Source organism: Sinocyclocheilus grahami, unplaced genomic scaffold (genome assembly GCF_001515645.1).
Source record: "Sinocyclocheilus grahami isolate Dianchi unplaced genomic scaffold, SAMN03320097.WGS_v1.1 scaffold143.1, whole genome shotgun sequence".
NCBI lineage: Eukaryota > Metazoa > Chordata > Actinopteri > Cypriniformes > Cyprinidae > Sinocyclocheilus > Sinocyclocheilus grahami.
In genome coordinates this window covers 344-23,095 of record NW_015505322.1, presented here as the reverse complement: position 1 = coordinate 23,095, position 22,752 = coordinate 344, and the positions used below count along the sequence as shown (strand labels likewise).

The window sequence follows — 22,752 nt, the reverse complement described above, 5'->3', positions numbered from 1 at the left end:
TGGACTTTTTTCTTTTTCTTTTTTTACTGGAAGAATTTGGAACTATTATGGATTATGGTCTGGTATTTTGTCCAGAAGCGACAGTTTAGAGTTAAAATGCTATAATGATGGATTTGTTTTTTACAAACACGCAGCTTTTCACTTCACAAGATGTTAACTGATGGACCGGAGCGGTGTGTATTACTTGTGGATTATTGTGATGTTTTGATCAGCTGTTTGGACTCTCATTCTGACGGCACCCATTCAATGCAGAGGATCCATTGGTGAGCAAGTGATACAATGCTACAATTCTCCAAACCTGTTCTGATGAAAACACAAACTTATCTACATCTTGGACAGACGTAGGGTGAGTAGATTTTCAGCAAATTTAAATTTTTAGGTGAACTATTCCTTTAAGCCTTCAGTCTTTAGATCTTGCTTTTCTCCCTGCTGTGCTGTTGTTGTCTTTTACATGTGGTTATCCTCAGCATGTACACATTTACTAATTAACAGCTTGAGGAACATCACAGTGGGAATCATTATCACATCCATGTGCTGAAGTCTCACCATATAAATGCTGGCTTGTCTTTTCTGCAACATATTCGTGTTATTTTTTCTGTGCTTACAGGCCCTTTTCCAGTTTGGAGATGGTTATATAGGGCATTCGATCTGTCACTGTCCCCTGTCTCTCTGTTCTGACCATTGTTAGCGATAATAAGCTGAGAGGCTGGTAAATTTCAGGAAGTTGGTGATGTGTGTTTCTGTTCTGTCACGTCCTGCTGTGCTCAAGTGTCTGTATTTGTACACACTGCTGCATCTGTATCCCCCTGTAGAGCTCAGGTGTTATTAATGCTGTTTTCAAGCAATTTGCAGCTTGCTGCGATTAAGCTTTCAACTTCCTCACTGTTACGAGACTGTTATGACATGAGTGAAGTATACTGTATGTCTCTGGTTTGGTATGAGTGGAGCTAATGGAGCAGTATGTGTTAGTTTGTCAGGGAGTGTGTGTGTTTCTGCTAATGGATAGGGGGTAGTGTGTTGAGAATTGTGTGCATGTGTATAGAGCTGAAGTGTGTGATGACTGAATGGAGTTCGTGGGATTCAGCTTACGGCATTTCTCATTCATTCCTATGGTATCCATAAATGGAGATTGAGTGTTGCACAACTCTGACTGAAATTCAGTGATGTCAAGGCTATAATGTGATTGGTTATTAAGGCACACGTGATCCAAGTTGACCGTTACTCTTTCTCCAATAGGAAGTAATACAGACCCTCTCATCTCCCTTCTCTGATCGCATGAGGAAACAAGGGAAACACATGACAGGTACATGAAACACGGCTAAACATCAAAATAAAAGACATGAAAACAAGAACATAAAATTAAATTAAAAACAGACATGACAATTGGCTGGTATTTTTAAAATTCAGTATCATTAAAATGATTGAAAAAGTCTTACAAAATTATTTTATATTATTTAATAAAATAATAATTTTTAAAAAGCAGTTTCGGTTTCAGTCCAGAATTTTCATTTCTGTGCATCCCTAAATTTAATTCATATTCTATTGAGTGAAATCAGTACATTGGTTGTTGTTTTTCAGCAACTTATCAACTAATTGGAACACTTGGAAAATTATCAGCGAGCTACATTTACTTTTTTTTCAGACACTCCTGGGTGCTTTGCTATGTGTTAAAGTGAGTCAAAATGCCACGTTAGCACCACTGTTCTTTGTGTACTTGGTCACGTTTACTGTTGACTAACAGAAAGCTGGTTGGTTTGAAAGTGACTTCTGTGTGAGCTGCTTCATACTTCGCTACACTATTGATGACAGACAATGGCCTTTTTTTGCCTATGAAATTTCACTAAAGTGATTGTGCTGTTATGTGCTGCACTAATATCTATTGAAATTGACGTACATACCCCTCATCACCGGCCTGTACTCGGAAATCACCCATTTCCATTCATGTTTATACTAGTGCTGTCAAAAGATTAATCGCGATTAATCGCATACAAAATAAAAAATTTAGTTTGCATAATATATGGGAGTGTTCTGTGTATATTTATTATGTATATATAAATACACACACATACAGTATATATTTTGAAAATATTTACATGTATTTACATGTCTATATATTCATATAATTTATACTATAAATAAATATATTTAATATATAAACATAACCTATTTTTCTGAAATATATACATGCATGTGTCTGTATTTATATATACATAATAAATATACACAGCACGGATACATATATTATGCAAACATAAACTTTTATTTTGGATGCGACTAATCGCGATTAATCGTTTGACAGCACTAGTTTATACTAAAGATTGCAGCATTGCTCAATACGGACATATTGTTGGACAGAAACATAATTTGCTTGTCACATTTTTTTCTTTCAATAATATAACAGTTTAGTGAGGTGAGGTTTATGCTTAAAACAAGAAAAAAGCTATTGTAAGATATATTATGTGAAAACTAATCTTAAAACAGTTTCTTGACTCCTGCTTACAGTACAGACAGGAATATTTGCAGTGGGTATAAATAGAGAGATAGATAAATAAAGAGAGAGACAGAAAATTAATTAAATAGAGGGAGGGTGACAGAAAGTGAGGAAGAAAGCAGTAGCAATGAAAAGCAGAGAAATGTGTTGTCATAATGTTAATACAAGCGGATATTATATCGGGCCCTGTTCTCTTGCATTTTACAGAAGCATTGTTAGAATTTGTGTTTTGTCTCCTTTCAAACCCACACAAAAAATGCATAATTGCATGTGTTTATATATTTACAATATGTGTGTCTGCCAGTGTTTATCCATCTATGTGCATGCAAGAGAGACAGAGATAAGGAGACACCAGGAAAATAAACGTATGAGAGTGAGAGATAAAGTGGGAGAGAGTGACGGAAACCATGAGATTTCCTAAATGGAATCATCTGCTTTGAACCTTTTGATGTGCTTGAGGAATAGATGGGCTATAGTATAATAAAGAAAATCACTGTCAGACTTCCATTACATCCATTAAACATGCCGTTAAAATGCATGGGAATATCACATATCATTTTAGAATCAGCTAAAAGATGGTTCAACAGGAATAGACTCACAGCTTCCACAGATAATGAGCAGAGTCAACAGTTCTGTCCTGTCCTACTTTGTGTATTAGTGTGTATGTGTGTGTGTAAAAGACTACATGGTGTACAATGAAAACTAGTATAAAAAAGTATTATGCAAGCCTTATGAAATATTTGCTATACAGTGGTACTTTCATGTCAAATAGAAATTATATTTGCAAGTTAAGTGCACATGAGTGTCATCACAAAATCATAATTGTACACTACCTTTAAAAAGTTTGGGGTCAGCAATAATGCTGTTCTTTTGATCTTTCACTTAATCAGAAAATCCTGATTTCTAAGAATGTTGGAAGAAAATTGTTATTGATTATAACATTTACATTTACATTTAGTCATTTAGCAGACGCTTTTATCCAAAGCGACTTACAATTGGGGGATACATAAAGCGATTCTTCTTAAAGAGGCAAACAGACACAAGAAGTGGTTGTAATACCAAGTTCTTAGACATTGTTCAAATAAGTACAAGCTAGAAAGAGAAGGAATAAATAAAGAGAGAGAAACTTTTTTTAAATTTTTTTTTTTATGATGAAGTCAAGTAGCTTCGAAAGAGATGAGTTTTCAGCTGTCGCTTGAAAATTGTCAGGGATTCAGCATTCCGGATAGGGGTGGGAAGATCGTTCCACCAGCCAGGAATGGTGAACGAGAATGTTCTGGAAAGTGATTTAAAAAAAAAAAGCTAAAAGTTTCCTTAACACTCGACCTGATCTAGCAGTTATGAAGACTGCAATAGCTTGTGTTTCTTTGCCTGGAGGCAGCATTTCTAAAACTGTGATCTGCAGGTCCCATACCACTCACACAGACACGTATACAAATGCTGATCAGGCTTTATATAGGGCATCATGCCAGAGCTTCTGATATCTGCTTCTTAATGGTGATATAAGAGAAGCTAATGGCAAATGGAAGGTGCTAAGGCAACTGCCACTGTCAATAAAGGGACTGATAGCTCTGTTTGTGTTGTCAAGCATATGCATGCTATTGAGTTATACCTTACACTTAAAAACAGCTGTATGTGTGAGAGAGAAAGAAAAAGAGAAAGAAAAGTATTTCTGTCAGGTCCTGTGATCCTCTAACTCTTATTATATGTGTGCACACACTTCAAACACATCAAAATCCATTTACTTGTGATGTAAAGGCTGGAAATTGAGAGTATCTTGGAGTCATTTTTCAATCTCTAAGCCACTTCCACCACTGGGCTTTACTGCTGCTGTTATGCTGTACTGTACCTTTGCCTGAAGCAAGCTGCATTATAAAATCTCTCACGGGGTGTGAGAATTGCTGACACTGGGCACCTCTTAAAAGTTGATTGTCCTTAAATCATTCTGAATATTCTGGAAACAAGCTTCTTCCTTATTGTTCATGCTCAATAAATGTGTTTAATGCTTTTCTAGGACCTTCTCCAACACCAATCATAACTATTACTCACAGCAGCACAAAAGGGCAAGAGACACCCTTGTCACATTCCACTTACCATGACCTTTGTGGATTCACTTGACGTGTTAGAAATTCTAAAATTATTTTTGTTATAAATGTATGTGTGTGTGTGTGTATATATATATATATATATATATATATAAAATATACTGCAGTATATACTATTCAATATTACTTACAATTTTGATGAGTAAAATGTTTAAATACAGATCTGAGACTAATTGAAATTCTGGGAAAGAAATATTCAAAATAAGCAAATTTGTGTTAATGTGTGTGTGTGTGTGTGTATATACACATATAATATTATATGTATTATATATAATAATTATATACTATTATTATATACTTTATACTTATTACATTTCTAAGCAAGTGTGTGTGGAAATGTCTATGGGCTCATGCGCATTAGATTCATTAGTATGAGATGTATGCGCTGCATAGACCCACGGTTCTCTCTGTAGAGCTGATGAGGTGAAATGAAGGAGTGCTGTATTCCTGACCCTCATAATATGCTCAACTCTTCAGCCCACACCTAACAGTACACACTCATAATGAATATGAGAAATGTGTAAAAGGCTTGCTTGACTTCTCCACACTCTACTGTCAGCAGTTACCTCGTATGTGCTTGTCTGTTATTCAGCGTAGCACACATTTCTCTGCCGCTAACATAATTGTAACTCACAAAAACTGGGGGCTGCTTCTATTGCAGAAAGTGAGTCATGTTGAATACGCGTTTACACCATTTATAGTGGAGGCGGTATGTTATTTGCTCCTGTATGTTCTAATAAAGTGCTTTGCTCAGTGGGAAAAGGAAAATTGCCACATTAAGGATATTGTAAGAAAAAAGATTTTAATCTTTTTAATTTTGCTTTAGTGTGCAAATATTTAGTCATTATAAATGGAAACATCTGAATTTTTTCTTCTCACCAAGGCTGCATTTATTTGATAAAAAAAATTGAGTAAAACAGCAATATTATGAATTATTATTACAGCTGAAAATAAATTGTGGAATATAAAATTATTTTTTCCATTTCAGACTGTCACATGATCCTTCAGAAACCATACTAATATGCTGATTTGATGCTCAAGAAGCATTAATTATTAATATCAATGTTAAAAACAGATAATTAATATTTTTGTGGAAGTTGATACATTTGATCAGGATTCTAGGAATATATTTAAATAGATTTTTATTGTTACATTGTAAAAGTCTTCACTGTCACTTTTGATTAATTCATCCTTGGTGAGTAAAAGTATTAATGTCTTTAAAAAAAGATTTCTTACTGACCCCAAACTTTTGAGTGGTAGTGTGCATAATATTTTCATATTTTAATAACTCTTAATAACAAATAAAAATCATTTAAATAGATATTTCTGAAGTAATGCTGTCTAACAGAGACATCAACAGATAACATTTCAGAACAAAGCATCTTTTTGCCTCACTCACAACATTATTTTCGGTCACATCAAAACTGAAATGATCTGCGTGTGAGGCTTTTTTTTTTGTGGCAAGATTTGGTGAGAATTTGATGACTAATGAGCCGTTATGAAGGAGAATATTAATAAAAATAGTCAAACAACAATAGCCTTTCTGAATGATATAGACAAAAAAATTATATAGTTTTGGTAACTGCTACTGTTGTTAACTTGATTTAAAGTATATTAATACAAATAAATGAAATACATTTTAAAATGCTTGATAGCATCCTTGAACTGTCAGACTTTATACTGACAATATACCAGATTTTTAGTATTTTTGTTGTATCACAAATCTGCTTGTTTTCAAACCTTTTTTTTTTAATGAAAATAATACATACACAAAAATGTGATACGATATTTCGATTATATGATATTTTTGTTTCCTTGTTGATAGTGTAAAATAAATGCTATTCCATATACCTTAAAACTGTTAAAACGTTATGAATTTCCCCCGGAAAATTACAGAAGACCACCACGCGCCGCTGCTCTTGGAGGATATGCTTGTTTGAATAGGACAGCCTAATGCTTGACACCCGGTAGATGAGAAGTAGAACTGACAGACCTGTCAGTATGAGGACTGGCTTGAGTGTGTGTGTGTGTTTGGTGACTTGGGCTCAAACCTGTCATCTGACAGGGTGAAGGCCTCAGTAGTGCTGTGTGTATTTCTCTGTCTCCACCTCTCTTTCTTTCAGAGTTCATGTGAATGGGCATGTGTTTCAGAGTCTGTGGCATGGATCTTTCAGCTCGTGTCTTGCCAACTTTGCTCCGAACTTGCCTGACGTGGAGTGTGACACCACCTGTGGTGTTTTGTCATCTCTGCTCGCTCACGGGAGACGCTGAGCTTGTACGACAGGTACCGTCACACCGTCTGCAAGCTGCGGCATAACACCAGTGACACGAGGTTGTATTCTCAAACTTTCTGACGCAGAGCCCCTGTTGACTAACACTATATGGCAAATGTTTGGTATTTAGCTGTGATTATGACATAACTGCTTTTTCTCAAACTTTTTTTTTTTTTCTTTTTTTTGGGGACCAATTCTCACAAATAACTATTAAAGGTGGGGTAAGCGATTTTTCAAAAACGCTTTAGAAAATTGATTCGGGCCGAATAGCAAAACAAACTTGTAGCCAATCAGCAGTAAGGGGCGTGTCTACTCATGATGTGGAGGAGAGAGCGTTCAGTCCGAGCCGAGCGACAGAAAGATAGAGATGGCGGATAAAAAACAAAAGAGGAAAACGTCTGCGGAACAAACGACGGCTTAAGGCAATAAGGCAAGAAGTAGGACCCGTGTAAATAACGGATCAGCTTTCCAGCGCTGGAGAGAACTCAAAGAGCGGAAGGCCTGCGATCGGACACCGAGGTTGCTTTGTTTCTTCTCGATAGGTGAGTAACACCGTATCTGCGCCGCAACAGCTAAAGTCTGTCTAGTACACTGGACGCGACTAAGCGACCGTTGAAAATCATTTGAAATTTGTGTCAATGCATCATGAATGGTATGCAGCAGCAGTTTTCTGTCGGGGATTTGTCGTGTGGTGCCGCGCCACACCACGGTGCTGTGTGTACATTAATGATGAAAAAAAAATTACTTAAATGATTTTAGCAAATGGCTGCAATATAACAAAGAGTGAAAGATTTAAGGGGGTCTGAATACTTTCCGTACCCACTGTATATCTATGGTGTAGACAGCATCACTGATTATGAGATCTATAGTATTTTGTAGCGCCGCGCCACTCGCGTCTGGTGTAGACACGGTGTAACATTGGTTTTGCTTTGTTTCACAGAACTATTTGTTGCCTGGGTTGTAGGCCTACGTATGTGTGGGGCGAGACCCTTTTGGGGTAGGGGCGTGTTTGTTTTGGTGTTTTCAAATGTCAACATTGGCTACCAGAAATCGCTTACCCCACCTTTAATTATTAACTACGACTTTTGCCTCAATAAACTCCTAATTTGCTGCTTATTAATAGTTGTTAAGTTTAGGTATGGTGTAGGATTAAGGGATCTAAAATATGGTCATGCAGAATAAGGCATTAATATGTGCTTTATAAATACTAATAAACAGCCAATATGCTAGTAATATGCATGCTAATTAGCAACTAGTTAATAGTGATAATTGGTCCCTAAACTAATGGGTTACAGAAAAAATAAATAATATAATATAATAAAGATATAAGTATAATAAACAATATAAAAATAATATTTCAGTTTACATTTTTATTTTATGCATTTAGTGTTTTCATTTAGATAGGGTTAGATCCTTCAATATAAGCATTAGTTATTGAGGGGAATAACAACAACAACAATAATAATAATAAGTATTAATATAAAATTATATTTCACTTTACTCTTTGGCTGAACAAGATTCAATCATGGACACTGGTTGCACACTAATGAATCAAGTTATTTGGACATGTCTAATTTTAGTTGAGTTTTCTCAGTTCACTTTAGTTGATTGCGCATGAACTATTTGAGAGGAAATAATATATTATTTCAATCATGTGGAACCACTGTCCATGATTAAATCAAGTTCAGCCAAACTGTTATAATAACATACTAGCAAGTTAAATCTAGCTTTTCTTTACACATATGATGTTAGAGATTGGAAGTCTGGAGATGGCACTGATTACATCCTGATTACGATTTAATTTGAGCTAGTTGATTAAAACATGTTCTTTCAAAATGAAAACACTGAGTTAAGCCAAAGAGTAATCATTTCAAGTCAGTTTAACAGGATGCAATGGTGTTTATCCTTGTGGCCAGTGAGAAATTTGCTTGGACGTTCATTCACAGGGGGATCTGGGTTTTCTGAAAGTGCTTGCTTGTCATTTATGTGTGGTGGTGTTTGTTTTCATTAGATTTGTTTAAGGGGTTTTTCGCTTGAATTTTGGTGAATGCTCCAAAATAACTTTAAAGTGAACAGAAGCCCTTTAATGTGAATTGAACTGAACTCATCTTATAAATCTGGTCTACGGTTCACTTCTGAGTGTTTTGGGTTGATTTTCACATTTTGGCTGTTTCATGTTAATGCAGGTAATAAAGAGATTATCATGTTAGAAACACCAAGGTCATGTCTGAGCTGATCAGGTGTATACCTTTAGTGATGTAAGTTGCTTTGAATAAGTTTCTGCCAAATTCATAAATGTAAACATTATTTGTTTGGAAATGACAGACTGTCCGACTTATCTGGGATACAAAAATATTGAAGCATGATCTGCATAGCTTTCATAAAAGCCCTGGAACTGTCAAAAATCCCCATTTATTTGTCAGCAAATGTCAGCCAGTTGATGTAAAATACGTAATCCGGCAGACTTTTGCTGACAAATAAACAGGGATATTTTGGAGCAGGTATAACACAGAGAAAGAGTACACATTGTTTATTTGCATATAGACACCATAACCATACAAAGAATGATTGAACATTGGCGCACTTACCATTAAAAGAGCCATTTTACATTACACAGGCAACACTTTCAAATGACAAAATCTGAATTTTTGTAAATTTGATAATTGTCAAATTAAATTTAGTAGCTTTTTTTTTTTTGCAATAAACAAATGGATTGCACTTTACTTGCTTGATTAACTTGACCTGTATTGCATAGTGCTATTAAGATGAATTCTTGTCTATGTTTGGCTGCTTGGAGACTCGTGGACAGACAGATAGTGGAAGGGGCCTCTGGCAGCAGGGAGGGAAGTAAAGCACAGGGAGCTGCTTCAAAATCAACGAGAGTGGTGACCACAATCCAGCAAAACTGCTTTGAATGTGTGATAGGTTAGAAAAGTATGCATCTAAAAGCACCCTGTGCTGCCCTAGGCAGTTAACTGTCACCTGTGTCCAGATCCTCCACTGCAGCTTAAATGGGCCAGTCTGAGGATGTCTTTTACTGACATTTTTGCGAATAGTGATGTTAGGTCTAGAATTTGAAGCTTTTATTGTTTTGCTGCATGTTTGCTGTAGTGGTCATGGAGAGTATTCTCTTATGCTGACAGCAGTCTGCTTCTTCTTAGCTCAGAATCCTGTGCTGTCTGTTTTTAACCATGGTAATTTCACTTAGGAAATAGAACTTTGTCAAATCTTAAATCAAGATAGGAAGTTTCTGCACTGTAAGGCCGGATCTAATTAAACAATTTAATTACAATATCCTTAAATATTTAAGTTTGACTACATTACTTATAAAATATAAATAGATTCTACTCATTTGTAGACATATTTAAAACTGTGAATAAATTTAAGTTAAATTAACTTGTTTTATGAAGTTTGTCTCCTGACCACGCCTCCATCACACTGGTGTTGCGGAGTTAGTAATGATGCTGTTGTGATTGTGTGTGAATTCAAGGAGCTGTTGAGAAGTTGGCAAATTAGTTTTAGATAGTTCTATGGACATTCCTTTCTGCCATTTGCCTTTTATCGTTTCTTTTTTCCCTCAAGAGATTGTTTGTGATCGGCGAAACTTTCTATCCGATAAGCCAAGTTCACACTACAGGATTTTAAGCCCGATTTGCAAGTCAACGAGCTCACCGACAGGTCGGGCTGTGATTGGGGGAAAATCAGCAGGTGATCAGTGCTCCGCAATCTTTATTTGTGAACTAGTCAATGACGCATCAAAGAGGCTTGCTGACGCCTCGCCGAACCGCCAAACGGATATCTAGCATGCCAAATATCTGGGCCTGTTGGCCGACTCGACATCACATGGTGTCAGGTGTCGCGACGAGCTACAGCCAATGAGAGAGCAAGGCAAGGGTTGAGGTCAGCAGAAGAAAAACAGCAGCAGCAACATGGCTTTAAGAAAAGTTTGTACACAAGAAATTGAGCAAAAATTTTCCCAACAAATCATCACGCAAACAGCTTGGTGCACTAATTTCTTCCTGACGTCCATTTTCAAATAAACAACTCGTTTCAATTGCTGTTTCACGTCATTCCCGTTCAACTTCTTGCGTGTGTTTTTGTGACAAAATGTGGTTTGGGGACTGTGTAGAGTCGTTGTGAGTAAAACCACTTTATTTTTTATTCAGCAGATAATGCTCAACCTGGGAAATTGTGAGCTGGCACCCAAAATGCAATACTGCCAATAAGTGTAAACAAACCATATAATTTTTATGTAGTTTGTTGTGATTCTGAGATAGACTGCGTAACAATAAGTTAATTTGTTAAACTAGTGGGTTTTTTATTATGTTTTATGGGGAAATGTTTTCGGGACTTGAAAAATTCATGTTTTGTTGCGTTTTCAAAATAACATTTGGAATTAAATTAAAATAAAACAGAAAATTGTAGGAATGTTTGCTTTTTTCTTAATTTTATAGTTTAACAAATTGAAAATATAAAACAACTTATATAGATTGAACTTGAGGAAATTAGTACATTGAACTTAAATATACTAGGTGTAATAACTGCAAATTAATTGATATTATAAAACATTTAATTAACTTAAAGTTCACAATACTTACATTTTTAGAGCAACCAGTTTCCTCAAGTTTCTTAATAAATTCAGTTTACACAGTTTACAGTAACCTTATTTAGTAAATGTATTTATTAATTTTTCTTAGATGCCAAGTGTGAATAAATTATTCTTTTGGTAATAGTGATATGAGTCACTTATCCTTTTTCACTTGACTACTACACTTGAACACAAGAGCTTTTTCCATAATTTATAGTTCATTTATCTTATTTTAGCTGCTGCTATTTAATTTCTAACTTGAATATGTCCTAATAAACACAAACGTAGGAGACTCCCAGCTGCAGTGTTTTCTTTTCTTTTTCTTTTTTTTGAGTGCCAAATATGGACACCTTCATTATGAATGAATAAATATTTGCGCAAACGAACTCAATTACGTAGCTAAGACATCTATGAAAACATATTTTGACCTTTATAAGGAATATATGTTGTGAGACCTGTAAATTAAATTCAGCTCATCTTCTCTTCACTGTTTATTAGATTCATTGTTGTGGGCTGTAAGCTGCATTTGTCATATACAGCATATTGTATTTAAAGTCATCCTTCACACAATGTCATATAGTCTTTTACCGTGTTGAGGGAATTCTGGATCTAAATATGGAAGCTTCTGGCGTCTGCAGTTTCATGCCGCACGTGTCTGCACACTAATGTGTTAATGTGTCGCTGTATGCCCTTGTCCCTCAGTTTAACTCCACACTAGCAGCGTGGCATTATGGTTGGAGGGGTTGGTTTTGAATTTCAGCACTGTTTACTGAAGGGAGTTAATCAGGTGGATTACTGTGCTCACAGTCCTCCATGTAACACCTTGTTGCCTCTGAGTGCAGCACTAAACTGAAAACTCACCCAGTGACTGAAAACTATTTGACCTTGGTGCTTTGCTTGGTGTGCCTTTGGGGGAATCCATAAGAGTAAAAGAGAGCCATTTCCATTCAGATGTGTATATAAAATCTATACCTTTTTGCTCTCTTCAGCCTCTGTAAATGAACTTCTGAGGAGTACTGTTAAAGCCATCAAAGTGCTTCTTTTGTTTTCAAACGACTCAGAATGTCAGTATACAGAGCGTGAGAGACAGGCTTGTCAATTACCTTTCTTGTTCATAAACATGATATCCGTATCAGCCCAAATCAAATAACTTCATGCAGGCTTCCCGTTATGGTAGACTGCATAGTTGAAAGGGCTTCTGCTGACACAGTAATCAGCTTGGAGAAAAACTAGAAGGGTATTTCTGTCACAGGTTCCCTGTCCTATTTTTGTCTCAGAAAGACATATTAAGGGACCACAGCCAACTATGTGGGTGTTGAAAAGGAAGGGTATAATTGGTTGATAATTAGGTTTTAATTTTATTGACTGTAATTGGAGTCATTATGAATGTTACATTCAAAGCCACCCACTTGCTGTTTTCCATTCACAGAGTCTTTGCCGTTCATTTTATGGGTTTTTACTATATAATCTTCATCAATGAAGTGTTCAGAAACCTCTCTCATTCACTGAGACGTGAAAACACACACAGACCCAATTAAAGGGGCGATTCATGTGCTATGTCATGCAGAGAATTGCAACATTACTTCAAGCTTGTAGTATAAGGACCATCCACAAGGCAGATGGTGATTCACGCAAAATAAACATCTTACTGAATAGCAAATCATACAGAATTTCATGATTCTGATTCACATGAACAATTCCAATTCATTACTGATTCCATTAACAGTTGTTTTTGTTATTCTTTTTGAGGTAGAAAGAATGAAAATGGAGAAACAATTATTTCTGTCAGGACCACTATCGTCAAAATGATAGATACTTGGCATAAAGTTTGGTTTGGCGGTATGGTTCTGTTCTGAGCAAAAACCTCCCTGCCCATCCATGCAGCCTGTCATGAATGAGCAGGGAGAGCAGCAATAATAACCCCCCTAGGGTTAACAGAACAGAACAAGGCAGATATCATTAATGTACTTAATGATATTTAAGTGTAACACTTTATTCAAGATAAAGGAGTCTGATTAGCAAGGAATACCAGAAAGCCAAGTCCTGACTGTGGTGAAAGGAGGAGCTGGGGATGGAGGGGGGTAATTTGCTCCGGAGCAAGCTAAAAAGCTGCTGAATAATACTGAATAGAGCTTATATAGGAATGCCGCGATAGGTGTCGTATTCCTATAGGTAGATGTGATCAGCTGAGAATTAGCTGATGCAAGCTTGACTCACGTGACCTGCCAGAACTAACGCTACAGCTTAATTTTTGCATTAGCTACCTTGTTTTGTCAGTTTATGATTTCAGACAGCATGAGAGTCATAACAAATCAGACATACACTACCATTCAAAAGTTTAGGGGTCAGTAAGACTTTTTTTTTAAAGTTAGTTCTGTTATTCAGTAAGCACACATTGCTAAATATTTTATATCAAATAAATGCCATTCTTTTGAACTTTCTATTCATCCAAGAACCCTGAAAATAATGTATCATGGTTTCCACAAAAAATATTGAGCAGAACAACTATTTTCAGTATTGATAATAAGAAGAAAAGTTTATTGAGTGCCACATGAGTACTTTTCATGGTCCATTTTCTGGCTGATATATATTGCAGGTAGATGTTTTTGAAGTTATCAGCATTGGAAGAAACCCATATCCACTTGGCTTATTAACCAAAGTATTTATTCTACTGACATCTTTGTGAATGGTCAGTGGATCTTTTTTTTTTGAGTAAAAAAATATGATTCAGTTAGTTTGTGTTAAATGTATTATGCATACGCATATTATGAATTACAATACCTTGCTTTCTTCTTATCAACATCAGCCATTGATAAACCCATGTTGGTCAGCCAGCATCTTAAATTGGCGTAAACAATGAATTAAGTTTTAAGTTGTCCAATCCTGCTCCCAGACAGCCACTGTCCTGCAGGATTTAGCTCCAACCCCAAGTAAATACATGAAAAACTCCTATTCAAAGTCTTCAGCATTACTATAAACATTCAGACAGGTGTTTTGGGGCAAGTTAGATCTAAACTCTTCAGGGTATTGGTCCTCCAGGAGCAGGATTGGACACCCCTGCTCTTATGCTGTGTGTTTCACATATATTTTATTTCGGTGTTCCATCTGCATCGATGGAAGAATGCAGACATTCCGTAACCATAATGGAACCAAATGTCATGAGAATAATTTGACTGTTGAACTAAATGTAGTCATGCTGGTATCCCTAAAATTTACATATATCACTGAATCCATTAAAAAATCATATCAGTCAATCTATTTGGAAAACTTTTTCCATTTTAAGAGCTCAGGAAGCGATCTAGAATATTGTTTTTATGTAAAGTATAGAGTGACATTCATGATAATGTATTTCTACACTAAAACATTATTCGTAATGTTAAGTGTTAAGTAGTCAAGTGTAAATGTAATATATGCATGCAATTACAGTGCTGTCTTCCTCCGTTGATGCATCTGTAAAATGGCATGCCTTGACATATTGAAATGTTGTCATATTCGTGAGGTGTTTAACATACATTAACATACATTATCTTGAAGGTTATGTATAATGACCTGCCGGAAGGAAGAAAGGAAAGCTGCCTCACATTCTGACCTTGTCGATTCGGTGACCTGTTGACCTATCTCCTCTTGGGCAAGTTGAGCTCTGACCCTAGGCATTGTGCTCTAATTGAGACAGCATGGCGTTGCAAGGATATTAGCCGCATCTGACGTGTCTGGCCATGCCTGAAGCAGCCCTGAACTTTAGCATGTGAATGGCTATGCCATACATTAGATAGAAGACTCTGAAAAGAGAAAATTATATGCACACACTAATGTGATTCACCCAAGCTGGAAGATTACAAGGTGTTAAGTGGTTAGAGGGAATGTCTGAGGCCATTTGTTTAAGGGCAGAGACTCATATCTTTCCGGTAATATGCTTCTATCACTTGTCAGTTTGGTACTGATCTAAAATACCACAAGGGAAAACATTTAAAAGTTTGGGAACCAACTAGAAAGAGTGATGGAGAAAATGGGGAATGTCTTCCATGAGCCAGAGTCCTATCTCCCTGTAAGCTAAATAAAATGGTTTGAGTGGCACCTTAATCTCTCTGATAACCCAAACTCACAGATTTGCAGCCAAGCAAAGCCAATGGCATCACATTCCCTTGGGACTTCACAGCTTGACTTTGTCAAGGACAATTCTTTGATTTCTTCCATTCCTCCTTCTGTCTGTAAGAAAGAAGGCTACCTAGCCTCCATCATCGACCCCTCTTAGTCACAAATAAGCGGAGTGAACCAGTGAAGTCGTCATAGAGACAACCCAAGTAACCTCTGCTGTCAGTGTGCATCAAGACTTAACCTGTAATGGCTCCATCTGAGGTCTTGAGTCTAGGACAAACCGTGACTGCTGAGAGATTTGAAACAATTTTGTGAACTTTTGAATGCCTCCATGAGCAAGTGTATGTTTAGATTCAGTTAGAGAGCATCAATGGGATAGTTTAACCCAAAAAATTTAAATTCTGTCATCATTTTCTCATCCTCATATTGTTGCAAACCTGTATACTGTTCTTTCCTCTGTGGAACACAATAATGTATTTTGAATGTTTCAACCCTTTTGTCAGCATTCTTGCAATTCACACAAAAATTTAATAAAATATTATAATTACGAGGCAGACCTCAAATTTTTTTTTTACCATAGTACATGATTTGTAAATTAGTACATTTTGATGTTTGCGTCACATAACCAGCTCCATATATGTGGATTTTCTGGCATAGTAAACTTGCTAGGTAGCTCACCTGGTACAGCATCCACTTGCGATATAAACAAGCAAAAATGGCATTGCTGCATTAGAAAATGCATTTTTCCCCCTCACATTTGTCTTTGTTAACACTATCGGTTGGATTATACGTAATAAAACATTGCCAGAATCACATTCATCTGTTTTTCTGTTTTGGGAAAAACTGAACACGCTTTTAGCACCACTGACTGGACATTTCACTTTGAAAAAAGTTGCTAAATGTGCAACAAGCAGTGTAATATTTTTCAGAAATGTTGCCACAAAAGGTTTTTCCAATGAGATTTGATTGCTTTTTGTCCATATAATTAATGTCAGTGGGGTCCGAAATAGTAGTGGGAAATAATAATAATTATAATAATGACATACTAAAAAACTGAATAGAAAAAAAGAAAGCCTTTCAGAAGATTATTCCCCCCCAAAAAAATATGTTCCACAAAAGAAAGAACATAGAGGTTTGGAACAATATGAGGGCGAGTAAACAATGACAAAATTATAATTTTTAAGTGAAGTATCCCTTTAAAGGGGTCATATGATGCGACTTCAAGTTTTCCTTTCTCTTTGGAGTGTTACAAGCTGTTCGTGAATAGATAAGATCCCTAAAGTTGCAAATGTCAACGGTGTGCTTGAGGGTACATGTGAGTGACAGCTTTGCTTCAGGCCACTGCAAGCAAATCGTCAAGACGGACTGCCATTGCCCACAAATTAGTGCTTCTGTTCTACGTTTTGACAAGACTACTGACACGCGCTGACATTGCGAGGGGGCTGCGAGACAGCTGACTCACAAGGACGGGTTCATATGCCCATTTCTCAATGACTTATCAACATTCCGATTTCCAAGGGATTGTCTCAAAGGCAAATAAGACCTTTTTACTAAAAGCCCACCTTAATATAGCCTAATTACTTTTATAAAATATTGAGAGTTTGAGAAGTCAGCGAGAATCCAGAGGAAAAGTTTATTGTTCATAGTTGGATCTTTTATAGGCTACGAGACATGATATTGATTGTCAGTTGTTTCATTGAAGTAACAACTTTTTCGCTTTAGAAACTATGATCTATTTGTGAGGAAACTTCTTACCTAAAATTAAAAAGGCAACTATATATTTTCATGTACAAAGATCTACTTATACTGTGTGAGAAAATTTATATTGTAATGTTGTTTTAAAATGTAATAATTGGCTTTTATATTGTCCCAATGTACTGAAGCCAAAACAAATGATTATATTATTATATTATATTATTATAAACATAAGTCGACAGCATATGTTTTTTTTCTAAACTCTCTTAGGTTAATGTTAGACGTATGAACCGGAAGAAAGGCATTATTAAAGTCAAATTTATCTCTAAGATAACAGTGGAAGTTAACATGTTAACTTAGACAGCCTTAAAAATACATTTAGTAAAAAACATTTTTTTTTTTTTTTAAAGTTTTTCCACTGACTCCATCGCACCCTCTTGAGGTGACCCTAGTTTCATAATCTCTGACTTGAAAACAAACTCAAAGGAAAAAATTGTTGTCAAACAGGATGAAAAAAGCATATCAGTTAGTCCAGATGGTTGATTGTAGACTTTGGTATCTTGGTAAACTGTTCTCTTTTAATGCATGAGAGATTATTGGTGACTTTTTTTCTCAGCAGAAAAATCTGAGAAGCATACTATTTGCATTCCAAATAGTCTAATTGCTGTATGGAAATGACATATTAAACAGATTTCTTTTGTATTTTTTTTCTTTCCCTTTTGTTAAATAAATAATCTCAGTGCTTTTGTAATGTAATAATATCAAACATATCATATTGTATTTATGAATGAAACAGCATCTTCTTACACAATCTTAAGAAAAGAGGGAGTACAACTCAGCTGCAACTGCCTTTAGTGTTTCCCTCTTAATTACAATGCTAGTTAATTATTTCAGCTTTACACACAATGTCAAGTCCTTGTGCCTGGCGGCAATTAGAGATGTGCATTCATTAAAACCGCCCGTGCTCTTTCCCTAATGCAGCCATCAGCTATAGGCCATGCCTAACCATCCACACAGTGAGGGAACCTAATTAATAATTGCACACTCTCACATTTATAAACGCACACGTGCACCCTACTTTAAATAGAATGCACATTCCGTGAATTGATGGAGGAAAATATTTGGAGTGCAGCTCATGCTTGTGTTTATAGGGCAATAAAAGCTTTACTGAACTCCTGGAAGACTTAGTAAAAAATGCTGCCTATGCTGGCAAAATACGGACAACAAGGCTTGTCAGAATTCAATGATTGTGTTGCATCCTGTCTACTGAGATACCTTCATCTGATTGATTTTTGAAGGCAGCGTATCCTTCCATACCCACTATCCTGTGACATTTGAGAAATTAGCACCAGGTGCCAGATTAACACCAATAACTTGGAAGTATCTTCTTTAATTTTGAGTTATTTTTCAAATATCTCATTTGAGTTTTTTATACTGTGCTTCAGAATACAGTTAATAAAATATGCTTAAAAACTGCCCTTCTACTCCTGTTAGGATAACTTCAAATAGGACTAAGCAGTGACCTTGGAATTTAGGAAATTGTAGGTTGTTCTCAAATTTTGATCTCCACTGTATATACTGTATATATATATATATATATACATACATACACACACACACATGCATATGTATGTACACTTAATATAAGGCATAATGCTGCCTCAGAAGTCAGTTTCAGGAGGTACCTTTGTGTGCAAAATATTGTCTGATATGGCTTCAAGTCTAAGCTTAAGCATTCGGATGAAGTCAAAGACTCCTTAACCTGTATCTCTCTATTTCTGTGTGTTTCTCAGGTAACATCTTTGTGGTGAGTTTGGCGGTGGCAGATCTGGTGGTGGCCATCTATCCGTATCCGCTGGTCCTGACCTCCATATTTCACCGGGGCTGGAACCTGGGATACATGCACTGCCAGATCAGCGGCTTCCTGATGGGCGTCAGTGTAATTGGCTCCATTTTCAACATCACCGGCATCGCAATTAACCGCTACTGTTATATCTGCCACAGCCTCAAATATGACAAACTCTACAGCGACAAAAACTCAGTTTGCTATGTACTGCTAATCTGGGCCTTGACGGTGCTTGCAATTGTGCCCAACTTATTCGTAGGCTCCCTGCAGTATGATCCACGGGTTTATTCCTGTACGTTCGAGCAGTCGGCGAGCTCGGCCTACACGATCGCTGTCGTCTTCTTCCATTTTATCCTTCCCATCATGATCGTCACCTACTGCTACCTGCGAATCTGGATTTTGGTCATACAGGTGCGACGACGAGTGAAGCCCGACAATCGTCCCAAGCTCACGCCTCACGACGTGCGAAACTTCGTAACAATGTTTGTTGTTTTTGTACTCTTTGCCGTGTGCTGGGCACCATTAAACTTCATCGGGTTGGCGGTAGCGAGCTAGTTAATTATTTCAGCTTTACACACAATGTCAAGTCCTTGTGCCTGGCGGCAATTAGAGATGTGCATTCATTAAAACCGCCCGTGCTCTTTCCCTAATGCAGCCATCAGCTATAGGCCATGCCTAACCATCCACACAGTGAGGGAACCTAATTAATAATTGCACACTCTCACATTTATAAACGCACACGTGCACCCTACTTTAAATAGAATGCACATTCCGTGAATTGATGGAGGAAAATATTTGGAGTGCAGCTCATGCTTGTGTTTATAGGGCAATAAAAGCTTTACTGAACTCCTGGAAGACTTAGTAAAAAATGCTGCCTATGCTGGCAAAATACGGACAACAAGGCTTGTCAGAATTCAATGATTGTGTTGCATTCTGTCTACTGAGATACCTTCATCTGATTGATTTTTGAAGGCAGCGTATCCTTCCATACCCACTATCCTGTGACATTTGAGAAATTAGCACCAGGTGCCAGATTAACACCAATAACTTGGAGGTATCTTCTTTAATTTTGAGTTATTTTTCAAATATCTCATTTGAGTTTTTTATACTGTGCTTCAGAATACAGTTAATAAAATATGCTTAAAAACTGCCCTTCTACTCCTGTTAGGATAACTTCAAATAGGACTAAGCAGTGACCTTGGAATTTAGGAAATTGTAGGTTGTTCTCAAATTTTGATCTCCACTGTATATACTGTATATATATATATATATATATATACATACATACACACACACACACATGCATATGTATGTACACTTAATATAAGGCATAATGCTGCCTCAGAAGTCAGTTTCAGGAGGTACCTTTGTGTGCAAAATATTGTCTGATATGGCTTCAAGTCTAAGCTTAAGCATTCGGATGAAGTCAAAGACTCCTTAACCTGTATCTCTCTATTTCTGTGTGTTTCTCAGGTAACATCTTTGTGGTGAGTTTGGCGGTGGCAGATCTGGTGGTGGCCATCTATCCGTATCCGCTGGTCCTGACCTCCATATTTCACCGGGGCTGGAACCTGGGATACATGCACTGCCAGATCAGCGGCTTCCTGATGGGCGTCAGTGTAATTGGCTCCATTTTCAACATCACCGGCATCGCAATTAACCGCTACTGTTATATCTGCCACAGCCTCAAATATGACAAACTCTACAGCGACAAAAACTCAGTTTGCTATGTACTGCTAATCTGGGCCTTGACGGTGCTTGCAATTGTGCCCAACTTATTCGTAGGCTCCCTGCAGTATGATCCACGGGTTTATTCCTGTACGTTCGAGCAGTCGGCGAGCTCGGCCTACACGATCGCTGTCGTCTTCTTCCATTTTATCCTTCCCATCATGATCGTCACCTACTGCTACCTGCGAATCTGGATTTTGGTCATACAGGTGCGACGACGAGTGAAGCCCGACAATCGTCCCAAGCTCACGCCTCACGACGTGCGAAACTTTGTCACAATGTTTGTTGTTTTCGTGCTCTTTGCAGTGTGCTGGGCACCATTAAACTTCATCGGGTTGGCGGTGGCGATTTCTCCAGAGCGTGTGGTTCCTTTAATACCCGAATGGCTCTTTGTGGCAAGTTATTTCATGGCCTACTTTAACAGTTGCCTCAATGCAATCGTCTATGGAGTTTTGAACCAGAACTTCCGCCGCGAGTATAAGCGCATTGTGGTTTCGGTATGTACTGCGAGAATCTTCTTTGCGGAAAGTTCAAATGAAGCGCAAGAGAGACTAAAGAGCAAACCCTCGCCACTCATGACCAACAACAATCAGGTCAAGGTGGACTCTGTGTGAGTGTATATTGTGTAAGACGTGAAAAGATCACAACAAAATGAATGTTTGCTTAAAAGTAAGCAAACTTGATTTAGAAAAAATATCTGATGACCAAATATGTTGTCAGGAAGCAGCGCCTAGCCCTGAAACTGTGATTGTTGCCTCAACACAATCAAAACAAACAGGAAATTATTATTATCATTGACTTTTTTAAAGCACTTTTTCATTCTTGGTCAGAAGTACTTGTATCTATGAATTCTTTGTTTAAATGTTTACAGTAATTGTATCAGCAAATCTATGTAAGACATCCTTTATGTAATGATTTTATATGAGTTATCTTTGTCTGAAGAGAACAAAAAAACAAATATAAAGGTATGATTGATATATTACTGTATATAAATATATATTGAGTGTGTTTCACTGATGTTGATCAATCAGTGGAGAACAAAGAACAGCGTTGTCAAAATGAACATCAGCATATCTCTACAATGCCTGGGCACAACTGTGACCACAACTTTATAAACACTACCAAAACAGTTTTGAAATGACCTCACCTGGTTCGACACTGTTACACTCCATTTCAGAAAGCAATACACCTAGATTGCTGCTTTCCCACAATCCCCTGCAAATATCTTTGAAAGTATAGGGGTTCCTGCACTGTGGGGTTTCTATCCTTTCTGCTTGCTATTCTGTTTTTTTTTTAGCATTACCTGTCTTTGTCTTTTTAAACATCTCCTTACCTTCCCTCCTTTTATTTTTCTTTGTATCTGTCTCTTTTACTCCAATATTTGTTGTGCATGAATCTAATGACAAGTTCATATGCAAACTAAAATAATAAAATAATAAAATTAAAATGTTTGATGAATAAAAAAATGTAATTGGAATGTCTGCATAAGTATGTGAAATTGATACATTATATATAATAAAATAAAACAAGAAAACTAATTATCATATCACTATCATTAGAAATGAAGATTTATAATAAGACTTATTTCCTGAGAATATATTTTGAATTAAGTGTATTTTTCTATGTCATTGGCAAATAGTTTATTCTTGTTCTAAGCATAAATCTCAAAATTTTAGATGGTGTATTATAGTAATACATTTATTACTATTATTATTATTGTGAAAATAATGATAATACAAATTTGCCAACTGCATAAGCAAATGTCAGATAAATACATTTATTTTTAGGATAGGCAGATATTTTTACTGGAAAACAATGAAAGAAATATTAATTGATATGTTATTTTTTTTTCTTTTACAGCGTGAGAGTTAATAAATATAATGCCGGCTGTTATTATGCATCACCTTTTGAATAACACAGAAAATAGGACA

At 36.6% G+C, this 22,752-nt stretch overlaps 2 protein-coding genes across 2 annotated transcripts; both read left to right on the top strand.

Moving 5' to 3' along the window:
• The first annotated feature begins 937 nt into the window (after positions 1–937).
• On the top strand, positions 938–19,648 carry LOC107591563 (melatonin receptor type 1A-A-like). Its single transcript, XM_016280755.1, has 3 exons — positions 938–958; positions 1,237–1,303; positions 19,041–19,648. The coding sequence occupies exons 1-3, from the start codon at positions 938–940 to the stop codon at positions 19,646–19,648; spliced, it is 696 nt and encodes a 231-aa protein (XP_016136241.1).
• A 778-nt stretch (positions 19,649–20,426) lies between these two features.
• Positions 20,427–21,594, top strand: LOC107591561 (melatonin receptor type 1A-A). Its single transcript, XM_016280754.1, has 2 exons — positions 20,427–20,440; positions 20,520–21,594. The coding sequence occupies exons 1-2, from the start codon at positions 20,427–20,429 to the stop codon at positions 21,433–21,435; spliced, it is 930 nt and encodes a 309-aa protein (XP_016136240.1). The 3' UTR covers positions 21,436–21,594.
• The last annotated feature ends 1,158 nt before the right edge of the window (positions 21,595–22,752 follow it).